The 18,575-nt window shown below is 44.8% G+C and overlaps 1 protein-coding gene across 1 annotated transcript in view; it reads left to right on the top strand.

Annotated features, from left to right (window-relative positions):
- The window catches only part of fndc4a (fibronectin type III domain containing 4a), a 61,297-nt gene that overhangs the window by 31,069 nt on the left and 11,653 nt on the right, over nt 1-18,575 (top strand). Inside the window, exon 4 of the mRNA XM_038962707.1 lies at nt 4,350-4,554. Coding sequence (XP_038818635.1) covers nt 4,350-4,554 — 205 coding nt within the window. The remainder of the gene's footprint in view (nt 1-4,349; nt 4,555-18,575) is intronic.

The following is an 18,575-nucleotide window of genomic DNA, read 5'->3' as shown; positions in this document are numbered from 1 at the left end:
ACAATAAATGTTTGTTTTGTTCGATAATGTCCATCATTTATGTCCAAATTCCTCCTTGTTGTTCACGCGTTCAGTACACAATCTAAACTCACGACGCGCATGCAAGTCCAGCGGAAAGTACGGACGAAAAGTCAAAAAAGTTCCGTTACAGTCCGTGGAAACATGTAAAACGATGTATAGAATCAATCTTTAGGATGTTTTTAACATAAATCTTCAATAATGTTCCAACCTTTGTCTTTTTTTCTGAATTCCTTTGTCTTCAGAAATGCGATGGAACGCAGGTAACTCTCACATGAACGCGCATGGTCAGCGCATGGTCAGCTCATGGCACTCTGGGAGAGACCTTACTCAATCTCCTCTCATTCGCCCCCACTTCACAGTAGAAGCATCAAACAAGGTTCTAAAGACTGTTGACATCTAGTGGAAGCCTTATGAAGTGCAACATGACCCCATTTCCACTGTATATTGGATAGGCAAAGAGTTGAAAAACTACAAACCTCAGATTTCCCACTTCCTGGTTGGATCTTTTCTCAGGTTTTTGCCTGCCATATGAGTTCTGTTATACTCACAGACATGATTCAAACAGTTTTAGAAACTTCAGAGTGTTTTCTATCCAAATCTACTAATAATACGCATATCCTAGGATCTGGGCCTGAGTAGCAGGCAGTTTACTCTGGGAACGCTTTTCATCCGGACGTGAAAATACTGCCCCCTACCCCAAAGAAGTTAAAGGCACAGTCAATTTAGTGTATGTAAACTTCTGACCCACTCGAATTGAGATACAGTGAATTATAAGTGAAATAATCTGTCTGTAAACAATTGTTGGAAAAATGACTTGTGTCATGCACAAAGTAGATGTCCTAACCGACTTGCCAAAACTATAGTTTAATTAACAATACATTTGTGGAGTGATTGAAAAACAAGTTTTAATGACTCCAATCTAAGTGTATGTAAACTTCCGACTTCAACTGTAGGTTGGAGTCATTAAAACTCGTTTTTTCAACCACTCGACACATTTCTTGTTAACAAAACTATAGTTTTGGCAAGTCGGTAATTTGCCTGACAATGACAGGCGGCTTCCAGGGCTTTGGTCTATACAGCAAATGCTCTGGGAAACCAACGGCCAGCAAAAAAAGCACAAGAAACCTAAAAACACCATCCAACCTGGAACCTGAAAACACCATCCAACCTGGAACCTGAAAACACCATCCAACCTGGAACCTGAAAACACCATCCTACCTGGAACCTGAAAACACCATCCAACCTGGAATCTGAAAACACCATCCAACCTGGAATCTGAAAACACCATCCAACCTGGAACCTTAAAACACCCTCCAACCTGGAACCTGAAAACACCATCCAACCTGGAACCTGAAAACACCATCCAACCTCGAACCTGAAAACACCATCCAACCTGGAACCTGAAAACACCATCCTACCTGGAACCTGAAAACACCCTCCAACCTGGAACCTGAAAACACCATCCAACCTGGAACCTGAAAACACCATCTTACCTGGAACCTGAAAACACCATCCTACCTGGAACCTGAAAACACCATCCAACCTGGAACCTGAAAACACCATCCTACCTGGAACCTTAAAACACCCTCCAACCTGGAACCTGAAAACACCCTCCAACCTGGAACCTGAAAACACCATCCAACCTGGAACCTGAAAACACCATCCTACCTGGAACCTGAAAACACCCTCCAACCTGGAACCTGAAAACACCATCCAACCTGGAACCTGAAAACACCATCCAACCTGGAACCTGAAAACACCATCCAACCTGGAACCTGAAAACACCATCCAACCTGGAACTGAGTGAGTCATTTTTAGTCTGAAGCTACTTTTATAAAGCCAAGAAGAAAAATAAATTACAATGATATATTTTACTTTATAAGGACTGAATGTTAGGTTAAGCTTGCTAGGGCAGAACAGATCAGATTAATTAGCACAGAGGTGTGAAATGGGAAGGGTCAAAACCATTAAGCTCAACAATGGCAGGAGAGTTTCACAGTCTCCCCCACCCAAATGCAGAGGCCTTTGATGTCCCCTCCATCGTTCTGACCTTTATTTTCCTTTGTTTTGTCTTTATTTAGTATGGTCAGGGCGTGAGTTGGGGTGGGCAGTCTATGTTATTTGTTTCTATGTTTAGGTTTGTTAATTTAGCCTGATATGGTTCTCAATCAGAGGCAGGTGTTTTGCATTGTCTCTGATTGGGAGCCATATTTAGGTTTCCTGTTTTCACTGTTGGTTTGTGGGTGTTTGTCTTCCGTGTCAGTGTTTGTCGCCACACGGGACTGTTTCGGTTAGTTATTTTGTTATTTTGTATTGTGTCTTGTTGTCGTGGATTATATTAAAACATGAAAACTTACCACTCTGCGTATTGGTCCTCCGATCCTTCTCGCCTCTCCTCGTCAGATGAGGAGGAAGAGATTGACAGCCATTACAGAAACACCCACCAACCAAGGACCAAGCAGAGTGGTAAAGGACAGCAGCAGCAGCGGCAGAAGACACAGGACTCATGGACTTGGGAAGAGATTCTGGACGGCAAGGGACCCTGGGCTCAGCCAGGGGAATATCGCCTTCCCAAAGCAGAGTTGGAGGCAGCGAAGGCAGAGAGGCGCTGGTATGAGGAGGCAGCGCGGCGACGCGGTTGGAAGCCCGAGAGTCAGCCCCAAAAATTTCTTGGGGGAGGCACACGGGGAGTGTGGCTAAGTCAAGTAGGAGACCTGAGCCAACTCCCCGTCCTTACCGTGGAGTGAGAGGGCGTCGTACTGGTCAGGCACCGTGGTATGCGGTGGAGCGCACAGTGTCCCCAGTACGCTTGCTTAGCCCAGTGCGGGCTATTCCACTTCACCGCACTGGCCGGGCTACGGTGAACATTCAACCATGTAAGGTTGGGCAGGCTCGGTGCTCAAGAGCTCCTGTACTCCTTCACGGTCCGGTATATCCGGTGCCACCTCCACGTACCAGTCCTCCGGTGGCAGCCCCCCGCACCAGGCTGTCTCTCCGGTTTCTCTCTACAGTTGCTCCCGCTTGTCCAGCGCTGCCAGAGCCTTCCTCTTCTCCAGCGCAGCCAGAGTCTCCCGTCTGTCCAGCGCAGCCAGAGTCTCCCGTCTGTCCAGCGCCGTCTGAGCTGCCCGTCTGTCCAGCGCCGTCTGAGCTGCCCGTCTCTGCAGCGCCGTCTGAGCTGCCCATCTCTGCAGCGCCGTCTGAGCTGCCCGTCTGTCCAGCGCCATCTGAGCTGTCCGTCTGTCCCGAGCCGTCAAAGCCGCCCGTCTGTCCCGAGCCGCCAGAGCCGTCAGTCAGCCAGGACCTGCCAGAGCCGCTAGCAAGCCAGGAGCTGCCAGAGCCGTCAGTCAGCCAGGACCTGCCAGAGCCGTCAGTCAGCCAGGACCTGCCAGAGCCGTCAGTCGGCCGGGAGCTGCCAGAGCTGCCTGTCAAGCCGGCGATGCCGGAATTGCCTTTTACTCCGGCGCTGCCGGAGTCGTCTTTCACTCCGGTGCTGCCGGAGTATCCTGTCCATTCGGGACCCATGGCTAGGGTCCCCAGGCCAAGGTCGGCGGCGAGGATCGCCGCTCATAAGAGGCCACGGGGGCGGTTAAGGAAGCGGACAAAAACAATGGTGAAGTGGGGTCCACGTCCCGCGCCAGAGCCGCCACCGCGGACAGACGCCCACCCAGACCCTCCCCTATAGGTTTAGGTTTTGCGGCTGGAGTCCGCACCTGGGGGGGCGGGGGGGGGTACTGTCACGTTCTGACCTTTATTTTCCTTTTTTTTGTCTTTATTTAGTATGGTCAGGGCGTGAGTTGGGGTGGGCAGTCTATGTTATTTGTTTCTATGTTTAGGTTTGTTCATTTAGCCTGATATGGTTCTCAATCAGAGGCAGGTGTTTTGCATTGTCTCTGATTGGGAGCCATATTTAGGTTGCCTGTTTTCACTGTTGGTTTGTGGGTGTTTGTCTTCCGTGTCAGTGTTTGTCGCCACACGGGACTGTTTCGGTTAGTTCTTTTGTTATTTTGTATTGTGTCTTGTTTTCGTGGATTATATTAAAACATGGAAACTTACCACTCTGCGTATTGGTCCTCCGATCCTTCTCGCCTCTCCTCGTCAGATGAGGAGGAAGAGATTGACAGCCGTTACAATTACAATACAGTACCCCCTCGATTCATCTCTATTTTGAACTGATATGCAGCCAGGACACTTCAATTGTAAATTAAACTTGACCCCTAAAAAAACATCTGTCAGTAAGCATTTCACTATTAGTCTACACCTGTTGTTTACCAAGCATGTGACATAAAACATTGGATTTGAATACCCTATATCTCTGTCCTGTATTTCAGAGACAGCAGGGCCACACCCAGCGCTTCATCAGGGAGGTGAACACCACCAGCAAGGCCTGTGTTCTGTGGGATCTGGACGAGGAGACAGACTATATTATCCAGGTCCAGTCCATTGGTTTGTACGGAGAGAGTCAGGCCAGCAAGAGGGTCCACTTCAGAACCCTCAAGAAGTCTGACCGCTTCCTGTCCAACAGCTCCAACCAAGGTACATTTACACTAACCCTGACCCCTGACCCCTAACCCTTACCATTCCCCACCAACAGCTCCAACCAAGGTACATTTAAACTAACCCTGACCCCTGACCCCTAACCCTTACCATTCCCAACCAACAGCTCCAACCAAGGTAATCCTTACCCTACCCCTAATATTTACCCCTAACTCTGACCCCTAACTCTGACCCCTAACTCTGATCCCTAACTCTTTGCACTTGCACTTCAGTTTCATACAGAAGCTTCATATGGGCAATGGGATTTGTGTGTTCGTTTTCCATTTTCCATTCAGTGTCTATTGTGAGGTTTTAATGAGGTGCTGATCATAGAATACAGCAAAATAAAACATGTCAATGTAATTAACAATGCCTGTTTATCAATGTCTAGGGCGGTAGGGCTCTAGGGACTTCATTAGTGCATTACATAATGGAACAGAAGTGTTTTGAGAGACACATCATGTTCTATCACACCTGAGATACCTTCTGGAGAGACACATCATGTTCTAACACTCCTGAGATACCTTCTGGAGGGACACCTCATGTTCTATCACACCTGGCCCACCCACCTGAGGTACCTTCTTGCCTGCAGGCACAGATAGAGAGGAAGCCCCTGTTTTGGAAAAGGACTGCCCTGCTTTCTCTCTCTGCCTCTTTGTGATGTTGTTGCATGCAGATACACAATGAGGTAGATACAGAATGAAGCAGATACGCAACGAGGTAGATACAGAATGAGGTAGATACAGAATGAGGTAGATACAGAATTAGACAGATGCAGAATGAGATAGATACAGAATGAGGTAGATACAGAATGAGGGAGAATGAGGCAAATACAGAAGGAGGGAGAATGAGGCAAATACAGAAGGAGGGAGAATGAGGCAGATACAGAATGCGGATAGAATGAGGCAGATACAGAATGAGGTCGATACAGAATGAAGTAGAATGAGGCAGATACAGAATAAGGTAGATGCAGAGTGAGGCCTAATGAGATGATACAGAATGAGGTAGATACAGAATGAGTTAGAAACAGAATTAAGTAGATACAGAATGAGGTAGATACAGAATGAGGTAGAATGAGGCAGATACAGAATGAGGTATGTACCGAATGAGGTAGATGTAGAATGAGGCAGATACAGAATACGGTGGAATGAGGCAGATACCGAATGAAGCAGATACAGAATGCGGTAGAATGAGGTAGATACAGAATGAGGCAGAATGAGACGATACAGAATTAGTCAGATACAGAATGAGGTTTGAGAATGAGAATGAGATACAGAACTAAACCATCTCTAACCACTAGGCTACCCTGCCGCCCCAATTAAGCAAGTACAGAATGAGGTAGAACGAGGTAGATACATAATGATGTAGATACATAATGTGGTAGAATAAGGTAGATACAGAATGATGCAGATACAGAATTAGGTAGATACAGAATGACATATATGCAGAATGAGGCAGATACAGAATTAGGCAGATACAGAATGAGGCTGGATGAGGCAGATACAGAATGAGGCAGGTACAGAATGGGTTAGAATGAGGCAGATACAGAATGAAGAATATACAGAATTAGGTAGATGCAGAATGAGGCAGATACAGAATGAGGTATAAACATAATAAGGTAGATACAGAATGAGGTAGAATGAGACAGATACAGAATGAGGTAGATACAGAATTAGGTAGATACAGAATGAGACAGATTTAAAATGAGGTAGATATAGAATAAGGTGCAGAACTGGGTTTAAATGCTATTTTAAATATTTGAAAAATACTTTAGCTGGGCTTTATTGAGCTTGCAATGGAACCAATGGAATAGTTGTAGAACTGCAAACCCCACCCATCTGGCACTATAGGCAGGCTAAATACAAAACTTGGAAGTAAAGCAAATTCTTAAAGTATTTGAAAGATTTGAAATCCGGTCTGTAGTACAGTATGCCAGTAGCCTTCAGGATCCTGAGGGACGCCAACGGTCTCTATCTCTGTTTATTTTATACCACTATTCAATTCAATATTGACATGGTACGAGTCGCTCTCTCTTAATTCATTATAGACAGTCTGGGTCTCTCTCTCTCCTCTGTCTCTGTCTCTGTCTGTCTCTATCTCTGTCTCTCTCTCTCTCTCTCTCTCTCTCTCTCTCTCTCTCTCTCTCTCTCTCTCTCTGGTTGCTGTGAATTTATGCAACTCTTATCTCAAACCAGTGTGGCTAATCAGGATTCTGACACCCTCTCTAAAACACTTCACGTTGGGTATTACATTTGACATGTTAGTCATTTAGCAGACGCTCTTATCCAGAGCGACTTAGAAGAGCAATTAGGATCAAGTGCCTTGCTCAAGGGCACATAGACATATATTTCACCTCGTCAGCTCGGGGATTCGAACCAGCGACCTTTCGGCTACTGGGGCACAACAACGGCTCTTAACTGCTAGGCTACCTGGCATATGGCTGTGGTTGAAAATGACGGGGCTGTGACCGATCGACTGAGGCTTCAGTAGCTCTCTATCCTCTCAGTATGCGCTGAAGGACTGGTGAACTGAATTTGAAAGACGACTACTCTATATAGCCAGTCATGCAGATTCCTATCCCCAAGGTGTCCTGTTTTTTTTGTTGTGGCTTTAATAGCGCGCTGTTTGTTGTTGTTGTTGTTGACATTATTCAAGCAGTGATAGTAGTCTATCAGGTCGTGTACATGGTGAACACTAATGCTAGTGAAAGTTTCAGTTTGGCTGACTCAGGCCGGGTACCATTAGAAAGGCGTGGTCAGCAGAAGTGAAAGAGCAGAAAGAGACGTAGTCAAAAATCAACCCATCTATTAATTTCTCAGTGTGAAGCTCTTTCACCATTTCAATTTGACTAGTTTTTTGGATTGAGCTGTTGACTAATGTGAATGATGTAATACAACCAGGGACGTTACTTCCTATAAATCTCCAACCTGCTGGCTGCCGTGGCAACCCTCTGGCTGTGCTGAGACAATCCAATCACTGAGCTTCCTGTGTGAGTGGTCGTTAATGTTTGTGGTGTTTACGACACAGTTATAAACGTATTTTTCCTTGTTTATTTCCTCAACCTCTTCCTTATTATCTGTACATTATCTATATAGTGGGGTAATGTAGAGTGGAAACCTACATATCTTTGTAGTTATCAAAGTGAAATTAATAACTTCACCATGCTCCAAGGAATATTTTATGTCCATTTTTTTCTACCAATAGGTGCCATTCTTTGCGAGGTATTGGAAAACCTCCCTGGTCTTTGTGGTTGAATCTGTGCTTGACATTCACTGCTCGACTGAGGGACCTTACAGATAATTGTATGTGTTGGGGTACAGAGGTGGGGTAGTCATTTAAAAATCATGTTAAACACTGTTATTGCACACAGAGTCCATGCAACTTATTATGTGACTTGGTAAGCACATTTTTTACTCCTGAACTTAGTTAGGCTTGCCATAACATAAGAGAGTCATATTTTTTGGCCTCAAGACATTTCAGCTTTTTCTTACAAAAAATAACAATTTGTTAAACATTTCTGCTCAAATATTTTTGATTGAACACACACAAGAATGGTGTGGTAGTCATTTAAAATCCCTACTTTGTAGAAAAGACTAGTATGCAATTCTTATCTAAACATAAAAGAGAGCAGACAGATACAAAAAGACCCAGAGTTCTAGGTACAAAATCAAAATTACAAAATAAGATACACAGAACAAGGACAGGTAAACAGAAAGGGCAGAAAAGCGTCACATAGACGAGATATCAGTTTGCCTGGAGGTGGGACCAATTTTGATGCATCCGTCAAACATGCAAGGTTTATCATTTCCAAATGTAGGAAGATGTTTTCTTTAACATAGTCTCTAATCTGTAGATATCTGAAAAAGTTACTTATGGGAAGACTAACTCTATAAAAGTTCCATTGGGGCGCTAATGATTGGTTAGTGACGACGACCGCCGAGCACCGCCCGAACAGGAGGAAGTCGTGACATAGTGAGAGCACCGCCCGAACAGGAGGAAGTCGTGACATAGTGAGTATTCTCGCACAGTAGTTCCTATATAGAAGCTGGATCCATTTTATAAACCCGTCTCCAATATAAAATTTCTGTAGGACCTTAAATAGATAGCTTGTTCAAAGGCCTTTTCGGCGTCAAGAGATATAACGACAAGGTCCACGTTGGCTAACCTCTGTGTCACCCCCTGACCTTAGTTTTTCTATGTTTTCTTTATTATTTTGGTTAGGTCAGGGTGTGACGAGGGTGGGTATGCTTGTTTTGTATTGCCTAGGGGTTTTTATATGTCTAGGGGTGTTGGTAAGTCTAGGCATATGTATGTCTATGGTGGCCTGAATTGGTTCCCAATCAGAGGCAGCTGTTTATCGTTGTCTCTGATTGGGGATCATATTTAGGTTGCCATTTTCACTTTTGGTTTTGTGGGTTCCTATTCTATGTTTAGTTGCCTGTCTGCACTATCCATATTAGCTTCACGGTTCGTTTTGTTATTTTGTTCGTTTTGTTCAGTGTTCGTTCTTTAATAAAGTAGAATGTACGCTTACCACCCTGTGCCTTGGTCTTCCCCCTACGACGGCCGTGACACTCTGAGGAATACATCATGTTGAAGAGGCGCCTAAGATTGAAGGATAAAGTGCTAAGCCTGTTAGCCAGAGTTTTTGCTAAGATCTTTTGGTCTGTATTGAGGAGAGAATCGGGCATTGATGTCCTAAGAGAGTAATTCCCCAGATGCAGATTTAACTTTGTGAATCATTCAGTTGCTCTCAGTTTTTCGAAGTTGTCTTGCAAGTAATTTGTGCGGTTTGTCACCAAACTAAAAATATTTGTGCTTGTTATAGAGAAAATATTTTGCAATTTTAGCTGAGAGAATCCGATTATATTCAAATTTTGAAGAGGTTATTTTTTAAATGTTTCTCCATAGATGGATGACTATCATTCTCCCTATCCAGTAAGTGAATTTGTCCCTCCAATTCTACAAAATGTTCTCTGCTTTGCCTTCTCCTGGCAGCCTGAAAGGACATGATACAGCCTCTCAAATAAGCCTTCAGTGTTTCCCACAATACTGCTAGGGATGTCTCGTTCTGTGTTGTTGTTGGTATCAAAGAAAAATTAAATTTGGTCTTTAATTAAGATGTTCACAGAATGTCAGTTCTGTGAGGAGCTGAGGATTAAACCTCTAGACCCTCTCGCTTGATACGATGTCTGTAACGGCTTTCGTTGGTGGAAGGAGAGGAGGACCAAAATGCAGCGTGGTACGTATCCATAATAACTTTTAATGAGAATGAATACAAAATACAAAAAGAACAAGAGAATCAAAATGAAAACCGAAACAGTCCCGAATGGTGAAAACACTAAAACGGAAAACAACTACCCACAACCCATAGTGGGAAAACAGGCTACCTAAGTATGACAACGATCAACACCTGCCTCTGATTGAGAACCATACTAGGCCACACACATAGAAATATAACGTATAGAACAAAACATAGAAAAACAACATAGAATGCCCACCCCAACTCACGCTCTGACCAAACTAAAATAAAGACATAAAAAAGGAACTAAGGTCAGAACGTGACAATGTCACCCAATCTCAGGGGAAAAGGTGAGTGGACTGTGATCAGAAATTATAATATCATGATACTTCACATTACAGGTATAAGGGACTAATTTAGCATCAACCAAAAAGTAGTCAATTCGGGTATAACCATTGTGAACATGAGAGTGAAATGAGTATTCCCTACCCGTAAGATTGGAGATTATCCAAATATCAAATAAGTTAGAATTTCTGATGTAGCTATTCAAGGATTTGCTTGAATAGGATGTAGGGGTACGACGGGTAGAGGATCTATCCAGATATTGATCTAGTACACAGTTAAGGTCCCCCGCCCCAGTGACCAGGTTTAGTATGGGAGGTATCTGGAATCAGCGCAAGGACTCTTTTGAAAAAGGTGAGGTTATCAATGTTTGGCCCATATATATTCAGTAGAGTTACAGAAATAGAATGGGTCAATCCTATTACGATCACCCTTTTTATTTGTTATAGTGGTTTTATGTAGAAAGGGAATTCCTTTCCGTACCAGAATCGCTGTGCCTCTCGTTTTGGCGGAGAAGCTAGAATGAATAACTTAACCCGCCCACCTACATTTAAGTCTGCTATGAGAATTGTTTTTCAGATGGTTTTCTTGCAAAAAATATAATATCAGACGAGAGTGATTTCAAGTGGGCTAGGACCTTGCCTCTCTTGATTGGTTCGTTTAAACCCTTGACATTCCAGGAAGTAAATGTAAGCCCCGCCCTCCTCTCGTTTGTAGTTCCCATGGCGGCCTGCATAACGTGAAACTCAATAAAAAGGTTGAAACCAAACCATCAAGAGCAGCATACAATACCTTCGGAAAGTGTTCAGACCCCTTGACTTTTTCCAAATTTTTTACATTACAGCCTTATTCTAAAATGTATTAAATTCGTTTTTTTCCTCAACAATCTACACACAATACCGCATAATGACAAAGCAAAAACAGGTTATTGAAATTTTTGCAAATGTATAAAAAACTTAAAACAGAAATACCTTATTTACATAAGTATTCAGATCCTTTGCTATGAGACTCGAAATTGAGCTCAGGTGCATCCTGTTTCCATTGGCCATCCTTGAGATGTTTCTACAACTTGATTGGAGTTCACCTGTGGTAAATACAATTAATTGGACATGATTTGGAAAGGCACACACCTGTCTATATAAGGTCCCACAGTTGACAGTGCATGTCAGAGCAAAAACCAAGCCATGAGGTCGAAGGAATTGTCCATAGAGCTCAGAGACAGGATTGTGTCAAGGCACAGATCTGGGGAAGGGTACCAAAAGAATTCTTCAGCATTGAAGGTTCCCAAGAACACAGTGGCACAATCGGGGTAGAAGGGCCTTGGTCAGGGAGGTGACCAAGAAACTGATGCTCACTCTGACAGAGCTCCAGAGTTCCTCTGGAGATGGGACAACCATCTCTGCAGCACTCCACCAATGAGGCCTTTATGGTAGAGTGGCCAGATGGACGCCACTCCTCAGTAAAAGGCACATGACAGCCCGCTTGGAGTTTGCCAAAATGCACCTAAAGACTCTCAGACCATGAAAAACAAGATTCTCTGGTGTGATGAAACAAAGATTGAACTCTTTGGCCTGAATGCCAAGCGTCACGTCTGGAGGAAACCTGGCACCATCCCTACGGTGAAGCATAGTGGTGGCAGCATCATGCTGTGGGGACGTTTATCAGCAGCATGGACTGGGAGACTAGTCAGGATCGAGGCAAAGATGAATGAAGCAAATTACAGAGAGATCGATGATGAAAACCTGCTCCAGAGCCCTCGGGACCTCAGACTGGAGTGAAGGTTCAACTTCCAACAGGACAACAAATGACACACGATTTTCCTACACTGGTATGTGGACGAGGAGTGGAACAACATTCCACAGGCCACAATCAACAGCCTGATCAACTCTATGTGAAGGAGATGTGTCGCGCTGCATGAGGCAAATGGTGGTCACACCTGATACTGACTGGTTTTCCGGTCCACGTCCATACCTTTTTTTAAGGTACACGATCGATACACAAAGTTTCACCTGTTTTTGTGCTTGTCTCCACTCCCCCAGGTGCCGCCCATCTTCCCCATTATCCCCTCTGTACTTATACCTGTGTTTTCTGTTTGTCTGTTGCCAGTTTTCTTGTTTGTCAAGCATACCAGCGTTTGTCCTGTCAGCTCCTGTCTTTTCCCAGTCTCTCTTTTTTCCGCCCTCCTGGTTTTCACCCTTGCCTGTCCTGACCCTGAACCCGCACGCCTGACCACTCTGCCTGCCCCTGACCTGCCTGTCGTCCTGTACCTTTGCCTCTGTTGCTGTTTCTGTAATAAACATTGTTACCTCGACACGGTCTGCATTTGGGTCTTATCTTATCCTGATAGGTTTCCATGGCAGAGCAGCTGCACACAAGCCTAAGATCACCATACGCAATGCCAAGCGTCGGCTGGAGAGGTGTAAAGCTCGCCGCCATTGGACTCTGGAGCAGTGGAAAGCAGTTCTCTGAAGTGATGAATCACGCTTCACCATCTGGCAGTTCAACGGGCGAATCTGGGTTTGGCAGATTCCAGGAGAACGCTACCTGCCCGAATGCATAGTGCCAACTGTAAAGTTTGGTGGAGGAGGAATAATGGTCTGGGGCTGTTTTTCATGGTTCGGGCCCCTTAGTTCCAGTGGAGGGAAATCGTAACGCTACAGCATACAATGACATTCAAGATGATTCTGTGCTTCCAACTTTTTGGCAACAGTTTGGGGAAGGCCCTTTCCTGTTTCAGCATGACAACGCCCCTGTGCACAAAGCGAGGTCCATACAGAAATGGTTCGTCAAGATCAGTGTGGAAGAACTTGACTGGCCTGCACAGAGCCCTGACCTCAACCCCATCGAACACCTTTGGGATGAATTGGAACGCCGGCTGTGAGCCTGGTCTAATTGCCCAACATCAGTGCCCGACTTCACTAATGCTCTTGTTGCTGAATGGAAGCAAGTCCCCGCAGCAATGTTCCAACATCTAGTGGAAAGCGATCCCAGAAGTGTAGAGGCTGTTATAGTTGCAAAGAGGGGACCAACTCCATATTTATACCCATGATTTTGGAATGAGATGTTCGACGAGCAGCTGTCCACGAACTTTTGTCCATGCAGTATATATGGTGCACTACTTTGACCAGAGCTCTATGGGCCCTGGTTAAATAGTAGTGCACTATAAAGGGAATAGGGTGCCATATGGGATTCAAACAGAGTTTTTCTTTGCTCTCAGAACAGTCTTCAGGCCAGCTGGGAAATACACTGAGTGAAGTTTTAATATATTTTATTTACACAGTGTTCTAAAAGGGGACAAAATCCGTCTCCGGATACACACTTCAGCACCTGAAATGGTACCCTATAGTACAGGGAATAGTACGCCATTTGAGACACATCTAAGTGTGGGGACTTAGGAACAGGAAACAGCAACTGAGTGATATTTTATTGTATTTCATTTATATACAGTGTTCTGAAAGGAGGGGTAAATAAAGACTATAGTTCAATTTTATTATTGAATAGTAAATAGAGGCCTGTCTGTGCTGTCAAACACAGCTGAGAAAAGAGGTCCCAAATTAGTAACATCAAAATGTTCTGACTGCTGAGTCACTATCTAAAACCTTTCAGTCTGACAGCAGACAGCCGTTACAGAGAGCAACACAACACTGGCTGCTTCCCAATAAGCTGTAGACAGCCTGTGTGTGTGTGTGTGTGTGTGTGTGTGTGTGTGTGTGTGTGTGTGTGTGTGTGTGTGTGTGTGTGTGTGTGTGTGTGTGTGTGTGTGTGTGTGTGTGTGTGTGTGTGTGTGTGATGTACACAAATGCACATTTCTAGAAACAACAGATAAACACAAATACTCCTTGGCAAAAATAAAATATAATCTTGTTCAGTTTACATCCAATTTAATGGTGCATTGATTGTCTACAACTGGACTGAAGAGATCTCTCAAGAATCGTTCCGGATGTAAATCGAATCATCACCATTAAACTAGAACTGAAAACGTTCCTTGATGCAGGAGAGAGAGAGTGAGAGAGAGTGAGAGAGACTGAGAGAGACAGAGAGAGAGAGAGAGAGACAGAGAGAGAGAGAGAGACAGAGAGACTGAGACAGAGAGACTGAGAGACTGAGAGAGAGAGACTGAGAGACTGAGAGAGAGAGACAGAGAGACTGAGAGACTGAGAGAGACAGAGAGAGAGAGACAGAGAGAGAGACAGAGAGACAGAGAGAGAGCGAGAGAGACAGAGAGACAGAGAGACTGAGAGAGAGAGCGAGAGAGACAGAGAGACTGAGAGAGAGAGAGAGACAGAGAGAGAGAGAGAGAGACAGAGAGACAGAGAGACAGAGAGACAGAGAGAGAGAGTGAGAGAGACAGAGAGAGAGAGACAGAGAGAGAGTGAGAGAGAGAGAGTGAGAGAGAGAGAGTGAGAGAGACTGAGAGACAGAGAGACTGAGAGAGAGAGTGAGAGAGAGAGAGCTGTGAACATCTAAAGACAATACCAACTTAGTGACAAAGTCCATCAGGTTTATTGATTGTGTGTACAATGGCATCTACTGAGCATGGTAGAAACTGGGGAGTGGTTGCATTGATTTTACATCAGGTCTTTAAAGTCCAGGGCTGCAGTCCAAACACATTATTAATACCCCTTCAGCCCTCGCACTAGGCACTTTCCCTTGGGGGAGAATCCCAGTCGAGATCGGATGCAGTTTGATTATCTTCTTAAGTAGAGCTCCATTTCACTAACGTCCCCCCCCCCCCCCCCCCTCGGCCCCCATGATTTTGTAGGGATGATCACTTGTGGGGATGATATGACCCACAATTCAATGCAAACTGTAGTCACATGTCATACGTCGGTGGACGCGAAGTGTCACATTTAATCAACACTGCTGCATTATCGGCATGTCAGACAAAATGATGAAGCTAGCTTGCTAAAAAAAAGATATATATAGGCATTGATTTTAGGGTTGGCAAATTGGCTTCAAATCAAATGTTATTGGTCACATACACATGGTTAGCAGATATTAATGCGAGTGTAGCGAAATGCTTGAGCTTCTAGTTCCGACCGTGCAGTAATATCTAACAAGTAATCTAACAATTTCACAGCAACTACCTTATACACACAAGTGTAAAGGAATGAATAAGAATTTGTACATATAAATATATGGATGAGCGATGGCCGTGCGGCATAGGCAAGATGCAGTAGATGGTATAGAATACAGTATATACATATGAGATGAGTAATGTAGGGTATGTAAACATTATATAAATTGGCATTCTTTAAAGTGACTAGTGATACATTTATTACATCCAATTTTGTATTATTAAAGTGGCTAGAGCTTTGAGTCAGTATGTTGGCAGCAGCCAATGTTAGTGATGGCTTTTTAACAGTCTGATGGCCTTGAGATAGAAGCTGTTTTTCAGTCTCTCGGTCCCTGCTTTGATGCACCTGTACTGACCTCGCCTTCTGGATGATAGCGGGGTGAACAGGCAGTGGCTTGGGTGGTTGTTGTCCTTGATGATCTTTTTGGCCTTCCTGTGACATCAGGTGGTGTAGGTGTCATGAAGGGCAGGTAGTTTGCCCCCGGTGATGCGTTGTGCAGACCTCACTACCCTCTGGAGAGCCTTACAGTTGTGGGCGGAGCAGTTGCCGTACCAGGTGGTGATACAGCCCGACAGGATGCTCTCGATTGTGCATCTGTAAAAGTTTGTGAGTGTTTTTGGTGACAAGCCAAATTTCTTCAGCCTCCTGAGGTTGAAGAGGCGCTGTTGCGCCTTCTTCACCACGCCGTCTGTGTGGATGGACCATTTCACTTTGTCCGTGATGTGTACGCTGAGGAACTTAAAACTTTCCACCTTCTCCACTACTTACTGTCCTTAGTCTCGTAGTGAGGAGCCTATAAAACATAGCTAGATTCATAAACATATTTTGGGGAATTCTGAATTTTTTGGGGAATAAATGTAGTGTAATAAACTATAAAACTATCTAGTCAGCTATGGGTAACTAGCTAGCTAGCTACCTGACAGGAGTGCTAGCTAACTACGTTAGCTTGCTAGGCACAGTAATAGCTACGTTAGCTTGCTAGGCACAGTAATAGCTACGTTAGCTTGCTAGGCACAGTAATAGCTACGTTAGCTTGCTAGGCACAGTAATAGCTACGTTAGCTTGCTAGGCACAGTAATAGCTACGTTAGCTTGCTAGGCACAGTAATAGCTACGTTAGCTTGCTAGGCACAGTAATAGTTACGTTAGCTTGCTAGGCACAGTAATAGTTACGTTAGCTTGCTAGGCACAGTAATAGTTACGTTAGCTTGCTAGGCACAGTAATAGCTACGTTAGCTTGCTAGGCACAGTAATAGCTACGTTAGCTTGCTAGGCACAGTAATAGCTACGTTAGCTTGCTAGGCACAGTAATAGCTACGTTAGCTTGCTAGGCACAGTAATAGCTACGTTAGCTTGCTAGGCACAGTAATAGTTACGTTAGCTTGCTAGGCACAGTAATAGTTACGTTAGCTTGCTAGGCACAGTAATAGTTACGTTAGCTTGCTAGGCACAGTAATAGCTTAAGGCTGGTTGTTTTTAAGCTCATCTTCATGATTTCCACCAAGGACGTTACCTCTACGATCATCACTCTCCCTCACTTGGGCAAGAAACATTTAAGGTAGACTCGGATGTGACGATGTAAAACTTAATTCAAGGGCTGAGGGTTTAGGGTCTAGGGCTAAACCCTCATTCCACCATGCTACAGGTTAAAGAATAGCTGCTGTGGAAGCATTCCATCATGCTACAGGTTATAGAATAGCTGCTGTGGAAGCATTCCATCATGCTACAGGTTAAAGAATAGCCGCTGTGGAAGCATTCCATCATGCTACAGGTTATAGGATGGGCGAGGGAAAGAAATGGATCCTTCGTTTTGGCCAATCCTTTTAAATTAGGATTATTAATAGTGGAGATTGATGTGTGATTTTGACCAGCACTTCCTCTCCTCTGGGACTGACCAGCACTTCCTCTCCTCTGGGACTGACCAGCACTTCCTCTCCTCTGGGGCTGATCAGCACTTCCTCTCCTCTGGGACTGACCAGCACTTCCTCTCCTCTGGGACTGACCACCACTTCCTCTCCTCTGGGACTGACCAGCACTTCCTCTCCTCTGGGACTGACCAGCACTTCCTCTCCTCTGGGACTGACAGGCACTTCCTCTCCTCTGGGACTGACCAGCACTTCCTCTCCTCTGGGACTGACCAGAACTTCCTCTCCTCTGGGACTGACCAGCACTTCCTCTCCTCTGGGACTGACCAGCACTTCCTCTCCTCTGGGACTGACCAGCACTTCCTCTCCTCTGGGACTGACCAGAACTTCCTCTCCTCTGGGACTGACCAGCACTTCCTCTCCTCTGGGACTGTGGTGGGAGGACAATGGTGGCCCTATTAGATGAATGGCCGTCTCTATGGCCGATCCTACCAAGATAGACTGCGTTATTCAACATTTGTCTCGGTCCCCAGGATGTCGGGATTTGCCTTCAATACCAGCCACAAGGTGCACCGGTGAACACTATTACCATCAAGTAGCCTGTTGGCTTGCTAGGGTGTAGATCTAATTGGCACATTGGCACATTTCACTTATTATTATTTGTAACGATTCTCTGGGATTGGTCCATTTGTAATTGGAATCCAGTCAAACTCATTGGTCCTCACACACCCTTTCTATTAAGATGTTTCAATTCAGTTTTAATAAAGTTGGATTGGTTTGATTTGAATGTGACCTCTAGAGGCCTCAGACTGCACTGATCCAGGCTCCTGTTGCTACTAACTGGTTCTGACTGCTTTGGACTGGTACTGACTGGTTCTGACTGCTTTGGACTGGTACTGACTGGTTCTGACTCGTACCGACCAGAGATACTGTCTCTCTCGTATATGATCGTCTTTGTAGTCTTTGGATTTACCCAGGGTGTCTTGGTACTATCTTGGTAGTGACCCGAGCTTTCCTCTCCCATATATGATCATCTTTGGCTTTACACTGGGTGTCTTCTGACTTGGTTCTGACCAGGGCTGTTGTCTGTCTTGTATTGTCTTTCCCAGTTCTGACTGGTTCTGACTGGTTCTGACTGGTACTGACTAGTACTAACCAGGTCTGTTGTCTTTCTCTCTCTGCGGTGGAGGTTATAGATAAGTCACATAAATTCAAGACTCGACTTACCTTAGTGTGTTTTGGTAGTGACAGGGTCTGGGTGGTTTGGTATTAACAGGGTCTGGGTGGTTTGGAATTAACAGGGTCTGGGTGGTTTGGTATTAACAGGGTCTGGGTGGTTTGGTATTAACATGGTCTGGGTGGTTTGGTATTAATAGGGTCTGGGTGGTTTGGTACTAACAGGGTCTGGGTGGTTTGGTACTAACAGGGTCTGGGTGGTTTGGTACTAACAGGGTCTGGGTGGTTTGGTATTAACAGGGTCTGGGTGGTTTGGTAT

Source organism: Salvelinus namaycush, chromosome 24 (assembly GCF_016432855.1).
Source record: "Salvelinus namaycush isolate Seneca chromosome 24, SaNama_1.0, whole genome shotgun sequence".
NCBI classification, from domain to species: Eukaryota; Metazoa; Chordata; class Actinopteri; order Salmoniformes; family Salmonidae; genus Salvelinus; species Salvelinus namaycush.
This window is presented reverse-complemented; position numbering and strand designations above follow the sequence as displayed.